The 11,613-nt window shown below is 38.7% G+C and overlaps 1 protein-coding gene across 2 annotated transcripts in view; it reads right to left on the bottom strand.

Annotated features, from left to right (window-relative positions):
* Positions 1–75: 75 nt before the first annotated feature.
* The window catches only part of LOC117404311 (cytosolic carboxypeptidase 6-like), a 184,071-nt gene continuing 172,533 nt past the window's right edge, over positions 76–11,613 (bottom strand). For both annotated transcript variants that reach the window (XM_059031542.1, XM_059031543.1), the window contains 2 exons: positions 7,930–8,082; positions 76–2,403 (listed from right to left, as the gene is read on the bottom strand). In XM_059031542.1, coding sequence (XP_058887525.1) covers positions 2,152–2,403; positions 7,930–8,082 — 405 coding nt within the window. In that variant the 3' untranslated portion in view covers positions 76–2,151. The remainder of the gene's footprint in view (positions 2,404–7,929; positions 8,083–11,613) is intronic.

Below are 11,613 nucleotides of genomic sequence, written 5' to 3'. Positions count from 1 at the left end.
GCTTCCTGTGTTTTTTTTTTTATTTTTATTTCCCTTCAATGTACTGTAACTAGAAAACAGATGGGTCAATTCAATTGATCTGAACAGTAGCGGGTCTTTATACAGATTTGTGGTCCAAGGTTATGAAAATAAAATAGCTAAAGGTTTTAGGGTGCCTAGTCTGTTTATTTCTGTCTGTAAATTTAAGAAAGATAGGAAGGAAACCAAATACATTCAATTCATAGTGTTGTGACTGGATACATAGGGTTAAACTAAAGTCATGAAGAAAAAAAGGCTATTTTTAAATTTTCATTTGCATCTAATTTGTGACTGATCAATAAAGCGATTGATTTTACAGTATACATGAGAGCTTCACAGTATGTGTCGGGTGCAGCAGTCTAAAAATTAAAGGAACAGTTTCGACAGCTTCACCTTTACGCTACTGGTAATGTTACATTGATCAGGCACTAAAAAAAATGAAAATGAAAGTTAGAACTACTTTAAATGTTCAAGCTGGGGAGAATCGATTTCAGTGAATCATTTCCTAATTACATTTCCTCTTATAAAAGTTTCCCAGAGTAAAAGCACAGCGAAGTGTAATGACGCACAGTGGAGGCACGGTAATTATTATTTATTATTATTTATTTTCTTAGCAGACGCCTTTATCCAGGGTGACTTACAACTGTTACAAGATATCACATTATTTTTTAATGTAAATAGCTTTTAATGTAAAGCATAGGGATACATTGTAAAGACCAGAGGTGTATGGTAAAGCATTAAAAAAAAAAAAGAAAAAAAAGGCAAATCATGGTGGGCATGTAAAAAACGGAAAATGACTGTGGTAAACTTTTACAGGATAATACATGCTATGAAGCCTTGGTTTACCCTCATGACAGTCTGACACACAGCAGAGAGAAGAAAACTTTGCCTGTTTATTCACACTAGAGGGCACTTTGGCTTTACATTGTGAGCACATAAGCATGTGCGAGTCACTGTCCGTGCTCGTGTGAGGGTGTGGGAGACTTACGTACAATTTAACATTATATTTTTAATCTTTCAGTTATTTTGGAGGGGATATCAGCTCTGTTGCTCCAATACTAAGTTTTAAAGGAGAGTTAATCATTTTCTTACTTTAAAAAGTATGAAAAGCCTTAACATTGGTCCCTCTATTCTTGAAAATATTGTGCTATTTAAAAAAAAAAAAATGTATATCTTCATAACTCTTATTTATTTTTCTTTTCTTTTAAGTGGCATGCAGTATTTCAATCTTTTAATTCTGCTGGATAAACCTACTCTGTAAAGTCCTACCACAAAGCAATTACCTCCCTATATCCCCAGGTTCAAATACTCTCAATAACTTGTTCTCAAAAAAATATTCACACAGCAGCAGCTGTGAATACGAAAAAGTTATTCAGCATTAGATCGCTCAACACATGTATGAAAAATGCATAGCATGGAGTCAGCATGGGGTTGACTAGACACAGAACATTTTGGAATCAGGAAATTAAAGACTAGGCTGTGACTCAGCCCTCTACATTTCACTGTGAATTGAGCTCAAAACGATTGTTTGTGAGGACTATATAGAAAATGGTTATAGTTTATCTCAATGTTCAATAGAAAGCAAACAAAACTGTTAAAGCAGCAGAGCTATTTACTCCTGAGGTGTACTCCTTTTCTAATGAAAGACGCTACTGAGCTGCTACACAGAGCTCTATCTGAAGTCACAGCTATACTGAAATCACTGTATATCACAAGCTATAGCACTGCATTTCCTGCGCGAGATGACTCGTATTTCTATATTGTCCTGCGTCACGATACTGTACAAGATCACACAGCTCCTAATGACTTTTCACCTCGTCTCATTATGGCTGTACACAAAATGTTGTCTATAAGCCAACTCATACCTGAGGGGAAAAATGAAGAACCCTACATTCATTACACCCATTTCATATAGAAGAAATCACAAAGGCCAATTAAACACCAATATCTTGGTAAGCTGCTTGTCAGAAACAAGAAATCCATTGAAAATGATTGCATTTAGTAGCAAAGCCCCTGGAAGCCATTGCAGAATAAACCAATGTCTTGAATTTTCAAACTGAGTCAGCTCAGTAATAAATACTCTAAAAGGGAGTGATTTATTACATTATTTTGGGAGCGCCTGAAACATAAATGTCAAAAAGGAGCAAGCATAATTTTATCACATATACAGTAAGCCCAGGTGAAAGGGCAGTTCAGGGTTTGTCCATTGTGTAGAAGGATACAGGTCTCCTCAGTATAGGGGACAGGCACACTGTTGACCCCTGCCATGTAACTGTAGAAGGACACCTCCAGTGTGTAGCAGTAGGATGTGTCGTCAAGGAGACCGCCCAGGAAGCGACGCCCAGTTCCCGCATTCATAACATCGCGGTTAAAGGAAGTGTTTGACTGCATGGGGGAGAGGAAACACTGCAATGTCAGGGCAATGACTGGAACAGGAAAAGATATCTTTCTAACAGTGTTCTCATTCCTGTGTCACAACATTATAGGTTGTGTTTAGGGTGACTGTTATTATTATAATGGCGGTTCTGTCTGCTCATACTGTTATAATAAGAGACGCCCTGCACATCAAAGGATTGTACTCAGAAATAGCTTTGAATTACAGTATATGTTCTGTGCACAAGATTACATCTATACACAACATAAAAAGTACTGATATTTTGATGAATCCTTCACAGTGACTGGCTTCTCATCCGTTATTTATCAATATAAAATAAAACACAACTAGACAATACGTGCAAAGTGATTAATACAGTCTAACTGAATACAAACAGAAAAGTTGTATTGCACAGGGGAAATAAGCCTCTAGTAATTTAAAGCCAATACATCGACTCAATAATAAGCTTGCGTCATGTGCTTTATTGATCCAAAGGGGATTCAAGAAGTATTAATAGCATTATGGTGAAAACAGGTGTGTAATAATGAAGGTTTTTAGATCATTAAATATATTTTAAAAAATACATGATATGCATATATTCTTTCCATTAGGGTGCATGGTTGCAATCAGATGCAATGGTTTCTTATGGCTGTAGCCATTGCTAAGAGCGTGCAGGGCTTGTACATTCATGGCAAAAGCATGAAAAATTGCAAAAATACTGTGCAAATTTATCAGGTATATTCTGATACACAAAAAAGTTAATCATGGTTATCATCTAAACTTGTTAGAAATGGTAAAAATGGAAATGTCATAACTGTAAAGATATGCCTTGAAAAATCGCTTAGGCTAAAAAAAGGTCAAAACATATATTTAACAGAAATACCTAACCTTTAAATGTGAAGTGACAAACTGTCCCCAGAAATTGAATCTGTTTAATGTGAAACGGGTCACGTATCAAGTTGACCGTGTAGCTTTGACAAACTGAAGCAGCAACACATACCCAAGTTATTAATTCAAAACGCAGGGCAATAAACTGCATTTAACATAGCCGGGATACCTCGCTATGAAATAACTTCTTTATCTGGAACTGTTTCCATATGCAGTAAAAAATAAATAATAATAATAATTAGGGCAGCAGTCAGTCCTGCTTGATAGAACACTCCCTCTACCTCTGTCTGTAATGCGGATGCTGTTACACATCCCATTCTCAATTTATTCTCTCTCCTTTGATATAAGGCATCTATTTACTCCAGCCATTCCAACACTCCCTGCTGCTCCATAACACTGTCTCTGAAATATGGCTGCTATACAATCTACCTTCACTCGAAGGCTTTCGGCCACAATACATTTCTACAAAGTGTCTCTTGTTCTATTGCTATCTAAGATGTAAGACAGCTGTCAATACCAACACACCAATAATTAGTAATATACCCCAGGAGCATATGAAAGAAAGGCTTTCACGTTTAGGGGGTACTGTTACTGCCTTCTTACTGGGTATTAGAATTATTATTTTTTTAATTTAGTGTGTCCAGTTATTTTACACCTGTTCTTTTCCCTAATTTAGAGTAGGTCCAATTATGTTCCCTCTCCGCATCAATCCCCACAACAGCTCAGCAGAACTGAAGGTCAGTGAACATATCCCATCCCATCCCATGACTTAGCCAAACACCTCGTTACACGCAGAAGCTCTACAGTGGTGTCCACCAGCCCTGCAGGTGTCCACTTTGAGCTCACTGTGTGCCCGGCCAGTAGAGTCCGCTGTATTCCAATCAGAAACAATCCCTGCTTATTCTGCCTCCCTAATTCATGGGAGCACCAGAGACGATGCAACACTCTCTGGAATGTCCAGGAAAGACCGGCTACCTGACTGAAAGACCCTGCACACCACACACAGCTAAATTAGAAACTCTTCCTCCCCCAAGACTGATAACATTTTAGAGGAAAGGCCTGATATTTTCAACACAGTCCTATAAGGTAACAAAGCTTTTTAAATATGTAAACGATAGTCTGCCATCTACGTAAATACATCTCTGGGATTGTTGGTGATGCATGCAAATCGTCAAAGAGGGATTCTATCTCTCTGGGGTTCAGGCCTCATATCCATTCTCATTTCCCTGACACTTCCTTCTGTTCATTACGAGTGAAGTCAGGCTGGGGAGGGGGTCCCGCCCGACCACCACAAGATAACCCTGACGGAGGCTCGTGAGACCAAACACATTGCCAGAGGGGTTGTTATGGAGATAAATGCTAAAGAGAAGCAGTCAGTCGTGCTGGTAAATAAAAAATAAATGATGTAGTAATCGCTGGAAAATATAAAGAGGTGAAACAGTATTAGCTCATTACATTATGTAATTATATGGCTGCAATTACAATATTATTTAATAGAGCTGAAGAAATACAGAAAAAAGTATTAAAAGCTGCGATCCACAGAAACCCTGAATTTCCATTAACATTACTTTTGGTTTGGAACAGATTTTATAACATTTTAGCGATACTTATATGTATGACGGCCATCAAAGTGATTCTGTAGCCTTTATAAAGGCGTTATGAATTATATAGTGTCCAAGTCAATAAATCAACATACATCGCCAGTATGACAAAACAGCAGCTCGCCAGTCAATTTCGTCAAATGCCTCCATCAGTGTAATGAGATTATGAGAATGTCACTGTCACTTGGGCCTTGGTGACGAGAGGAGAGCTATAGAACAGCCTTCTATAACTGATAGAGATGGAAATGAATGGCATGCCATAGAGCTGCCATGAAGGTCAAACTGACCCACTGCAAGACTAAGGGTTATAGAGATGATAATGAATGGCATGCCATAGAGCTGCCATGAAGGTCAAACTGAACCACTGCAAGACTAAGGGTTATAGAGATGATAATGAATGGCATGCCATAGAGCTGCCATGAAGGTCAAACTGAGCCACTGCAAGACTAAGGGTTATAGAGATGATAATGAATGGCATGCCATAGAGCTGCCATGAAGGTCAAACTGAGCCACTGCAAGACTAAGGGTTATAGAGATGATAATGAATGGCATGCCATAGAGCTGCCATGAAGGTCAAACTGAGCCACTGCAAGACTAGGGTTCCTCAAGGTGCTCAAGTGGCCATCTCACGTGCATTATGATTAATCCCATCTCACTAATGCGGATCGGCAAACCAGACAAATGGTCCCTGGAATGCATTTGTAGGAAGATGGATCACAGACTGCGCACTTAGCCAGTGTGTCAACAAGAGGCAGTGGTGTGGATGGGGTGGGGGTAGACGGCCTTATTTTTAATGCTCTGCTTTCTCAGTTGTTTGTTAGTGAATGAGGAGGAGAGAGAGAAAATGATACGGTAATGTCACGAAGAGCTTCCCGGCTGAATAACAAAATACCAGAACACCCTCCCCGTATTTGGTTCTTTGATGGTTTTCATCCTACTCAAGTCATACATTTAGGACATGAGTTACTGCTGTCTGCCGAAATGCTCACCTCAATTTACAGGGGGGTCAGGTTAGGTTGCTTAGCTCATGCTGGAGAACTTTTTACTGTTGGACACCCTCATTTATTTATACTGTTAACAAAGAACTGTGCAGTGTTTAAGTGTATGACTCATTCGTCTGTAACAATTAAAGTGATTGTAGCTAATAAACCAATGCCATCAATCTTACTAAAATCATGGCTTGTAAACAGAGTTTTATTTAACCAAGTGTAGTCGCAGATGTCATGCTTTGGAATGAAAATAAATGTTTCCTATAGGATTTGTTTCTTTCAAAACAGTACATCTGAGACACATACAATAAGAAAATGTGCACGGCAAAGAAATTGTATGGAGCGATTTTGTTTGTTACAATTACTTTATCCCTCAATAATGCTGAATTTAGAAATACTAAAAGAACCTTAATAAATTCAATGAAAACATTGAGACAAGAAGTTTTTTTCAATGTCTTGAAGACATCCATAAAGACTTCCAGTCGATACTTTTGTCATTGAATCTATTACATTTCTTTTAGTACTTCTTAATTACTATAGGAGTTAAACTCCATTCTTTGTAAAAGTGTCTGCAGCTAACAAAATAATGAGATACTGTTGTTATTATTATTTATTTCTTAGCAGACGCCCTTATCCAGGGCGACTTACAATTGTTATAAGGTATCACATTATTTTTACATACAATTACCCATTTATACAGTTGGGTTTTTACTGGAGCAATCTAGGTAAAGTACCTTGCTCAAGGGTACAGCAGCAGTGTCCCCCACCTGGGATTGAACCCACGACCCTCCAGTCAAGAGTCCAGAGCCCTAACCACTACTCCACACTGCTGCCTTCTACTGTAAACCTTAGCTGTCATGAGCTTCCATTCGTTACACAGCTCTCAGATGTGCAGTTTGAAAGGAACTCATTTTAAAACATGGTTATCTAATATCAGAATAGGTTAAAGCCATCTGTCTGCCAAACCTTGCTTTCAGTTAACCTTGCACTTCATTGGCCATTGTGACCTAGGAAGTGAAACTGAAACCTACTTCTTGTAAGGGTAGTACCAGAAATAGTATTTTGAAAATACATGTTTGCTGTTAAGTGTTACGGCAGCAGAATTCTGCAAGCGTAGCCCAATTCTGCAAGTGTAGCCAAATTCAACACGTGTTGAAGGAGAAAAAAATGTATTTGACTTCTAAGTGAGAGAACAGATGGCAGGTTTACAAACTTTATCTGGGAAGAAGGAGGCAGCTGTGTGATTAACTTTTCTGTTTCGCTGACAGAGCAGCAGCTATCCACAGTACCTCAGAGGTGGATAATGGCAGTAAAGAGCAGACTGTTCTTCAACTCAAAAATGATGTGTCATGGGTTACCAGTAGGGGTAAGACTATCACTGATTCCATAAAAAAACCATCCTGGCCTAGAGACCGGTATGAGTCCTATTAACACGAAGCATGGGACATATTTGGGATATTGAGACATTTTGTTAACCGTCAGGGAAAATGTGTTTAATCCCTTAAATAAGCTATTATCCCTGGTTCAGGTGGCTAACCTCCAACAAGTTTGGGGAAGGATGAATAAATAGTCACTTCCAGTCTTGGCAATCCCCACTGCAGCCAGAAACTAATTCCTGGGAGGCAGAATAGAAAACAAAAGCCCCTCCCTGTCGGTTTGCATTGGTAGTTATAACGGCATGGTCATAAATGTGTTTTGAAGAAGGCACTTTAAAATAAAATAAAAAAAAGATTCTGGGATACAAAGATATTTAGTAGGGGCAATGGGGAGGAGTGGCATAAAAACAGTGAATAATCTCTTCTGCTGCTAGGAGGGTGATGAGATCAAAATATCTTTGGGTAAGACACAGATGGATTTTATTAGAAAAACTGTATGAAACTAAGTCAAGTCAAATGTGTCGGCCAGTGCCTTCTACAGTACTTCAACACTGAAGAAGGCACTAGCCAAAACATTTATCTTTTCAATTTCTCCTAGTTTTCATTTTATTATGCGTTATATGGATGGAAGGAATCAAAGTGTCTGAGCAAAGGCAGTGAAGGACGGAGGCGTGTGTGCTTACGAAGGAGAAGTCGGGAGCGTTGTGGCAGACCAGTCTGGGGAAGACAGCCTGTCTGTGGACTCGTTCCTCTTCCTCGAAGACATTGCCGTACATGAAGCTGTACATCATGGTGGAGTGTGCGTGCACGTCGATGTAGAACTCCAGGTTCACCCTCTGTGTGGAAGACACCAAACACAGGAATACTGTCAACAGGAGGCTATGCGAAGAGAGTTATACAAATATGGACTAGAGCTGGAAAACTATCATCCCCAAGGGGGACCCCACAATACACCACTCATATTTCAAGCAGAGCACCAGCATTGTTGCAGGACGAAGCATGATCTGGATACTCTGCAATGATTGGAAAACATTCCCAAGTGAATGTTGAAAAAATGCAATTCCCTGGTTGATTTGCCTATGATGTGTGAATAGAAATATCAAAACAATCAGGATTATTTTGAAAAAATATATTGCAACACGGAATGCAATAAAAACAGTATTACATAATCTCTGAAAATGATCAAAATAATAAAATGGTAAGGGACAGTTAAAAAAAAAAAAAAATTAAGTTTAAATGTATATACAGTATATACTGTATACCCACAGCTGAAAAGCGCTATTGTCAACAGTTTTTACACCAATCCGTTAAACCATGTAATTCTTGTCTGTTTTCTAATCAAGGCTATTAACCTGGCTGTGCGCAACATCCACATGCATTATTGATGCAGTATATTGATGCTGTCTTCCAGCCCACGCAACACATTCAGATTTGTTACTATTGTCTGTATGCACGGTGTGGAGAGCTCAGCACTAAACTGCTCTGGGGCTGCTCGTATCCCATGAAACAAAGTTATGGCTCAATGTTCTGCCAATTATTAAATAAAAATGTAAGTAACCACGTCAATTAATTGTATCTCTGTATTCATTAACCATTTTTATTAACCAAAACAGTGCTGTATATTTCCATTATACTCACTGAATGTTATGATCAGATGGTAATATTATCATATTTTGCTTAATAGATAATTTTATAGCAAGTTAGAACTGTAGGAATATTAACAAATGTGTTGTTGTTGTTTTTTTTGTTTTTTTTTACATTTGACTGGATATACTGAGGGGTTATATTTTGTATTTAAATCCTTGATTCTAACCACTACATCCCATCTTCAAACACAGTCTAATAATTTCCCAATGTTCTTACTTTTTAATTAGAATGACTAGTAATGTTTTTGTGGATGCCTTCTGGCATACTATAAATGAAAGTGTTGGTAGCTAACAAAACATTCACTGTAGAGGTTACATGCATATAGTGTTGTACTTCCTTGGTCACTTCACCTGAAAGAGATTGTCCCCACTTCTTCAATGGCTTTTTCCTGACATTAACCAAACACCTGCTTCCCAGACTCTGTTTACCTAGGAAGTGCAAGTCTAAGAGATTTCTGAGAATACGGAATGGAAACTGAGAACATTCGCTAACCTTTCTTTCAAAACTACTCCATTTTACACCTAGCTAACAGAAGTTCAAAACAGGTCACATTTATGGAATTATTTTGTTAGCGACAGTCATTTTAGAATATAAGCAAACAACCCAAAATATATTCAACAACACAAAAGAAAGACCATTGATAATGACCCTAGTGCTAATAAGAGGTTAGACTTTCAAATCCTGGTTAGAGTTCTCCTTCAGAACCCTGCCTTTCCTCTCCATTGAGGTGATACAGCCTCATTATCCATTCCACACAGCTCCTAAACAAGGGGGAGCTCAGCCCGTGAAGGCAGTGTTTGAAATTCTGCTCACAGCCAAAGCAATTTCCCATCATGCGGAGTGCTGTCAGCCGCGCCGATGCCTGCCTGTGAAATATAGACGCGCAGAGTGGGCCATCGGCAGCCAGTGTCAGCCTGATGGATTGCACCTGAAAGGAAGCAAAGCGGCCCACCATTAAGGCAGCTCCATCAGCCACTTGAAGGAGATTCGGGGGTCTAATAGAGGTAAAAGGCTTTGTAATCACCAGTACTCTCCCGGTAAAGAGGAGGACAGATCAAGAGGGCTTCCAGGCTTCACAAGCCGGCCTCTTCCACTAGCTATTGTTTCCTGTTGAAAATAACAAGTCAGATTTTCTGAAAATCATGAGGAAACTGCAAAATGACAGTGCAGGATAGGATGTTGTAATTTCCATTTTATTAGGAAAGGGTATTTTTTTTTCAAATCCATTTTGGAGAAAACTGCTTTGGAGATTATGCTCAAATACAATTCAAAAGGTCAGCAGGAGGTTAGGAGTTTGAAGTTTGGTAAAGATTTGTGATGTCGTCAGTCACCATGTAGACGTTCGTCTTTGATCCGTGAGGTTCACGTCCAGCCTTTGCCTCTCCATTAAATTCAATGGGTTGAGGAGCCAAGACATTACAAGTCCAATGAAGTGTCTGGGTTTCACAGAATACAAATACAAGTTGCACACCAAACTGTACAGAGAACACATGCTACATGACTTAATTAGCCAATGATGAAATAATAGATGTTCTGCTGATATCTTTTGTTTTCAAACAGTGCAGTCTTTGATACAATGTAAAAGAAAGCTAATTTACCCCTCTTTGCAGAACCTGATTTTCCACCAAGGTCCTCTTTCCAAGTGCTAACCAGGCCCACCTTGCTTAGCTTCTGAGATCTGACTAGATCAAGCTTCAAGATAGTATCACTGCAAAGTGTATTTGATCTTGTTACATCTGCTTTGCTCAGAGTTCAGTGTTGCTCCTAGTGGTGCAAGTTTCAAGATTTGTTAAGGCCAAGTTCAACTTGAGGACCAGAAGTTTTAAAAGCATTCAAACGGAGGCTATAATGGGGAGAAATGAACCGCAAACCTCAAAATTGTTTAATAAGCAACGGTTTGTGACAGAAAAAAGGACGCTTCAATAGACAGAAATCAGTGATATTTCTGAATGCCATTCCATATCCACCATTCAGAATGCTACATGTCACAATAAAGCGTTGGACTATCTGGTGGGCTGCAGCCTGCAAGGTACAGAATTTATCTCCCCTGCCAACAGCACCTAATACATGTGTTGCGGTTTGGAAATGAATTTTCTAATATTAAAAAGGTCAAAAATGAAGTATGGCAATATAGCTCTTTTGCCATCTTTAACAAATTATCCAAAATGGCATTGTCAGATCAGAAGGGATATGCTTGCAGTGATGAATGTTCAGTGTAATCAGCCAATCACAATGAATTCCTTTTCGCGTTTGATAAATGGAGGGGAGAAGCATCGTTTGAGTTGGGGGCCGGCTTCATTTGTTTCTTTCTTTTCCTTTTCATTTCTTTTTTTCCCTAATTTCTTTTTTCCATGTTCAGCCAAACGTGAGGAAGTACAGATTAGATAATGTTTTCTTGTTTCAGTTGCTTCTTTTTTTTTTTATTATTATTATTAACTATTTGTGGCCTGCTGCTTCTCACAGCAATTTGAATCAACTCTGTCGGGCAGCAGAAACTGCACAGAGCTAGTGGGTAGGAGCTGTCATTAAAATAGGATCTCAATAACAGTAAGCCAGGATTTAAAAAAATTACCTTACCTTTCATTACTGCAAGGATTCAAACAGCGCTTTAACATAATATATAAAAACTTTAAAAAATATACAAATAAGAGGAAGCCATTAGACCATGCTTGTCGCTTCCTAGCAGCTGATTGATCTCAAAACTTTGTCAAATACTTTTT

The sequence above is a fragment of the Acipenser ruthenus genome, chromosome 10 (assembly GCF_902713425.1).
Source record: "Acipenser ruthenus chromosome 10, fAciRut3.2 maternal haplotype, whole genome shotgun sequence".
Classification (NCBI taxonomy): Eukaryota; Metazoa; Chordata; class Actinopteri; order Acipenseriformes; family Acipenseridae; genus Acipenser; species Acipenser ruthenus.
This window is presented reverse-complemented; position numbering and strand designations above follow the sequence as displayed.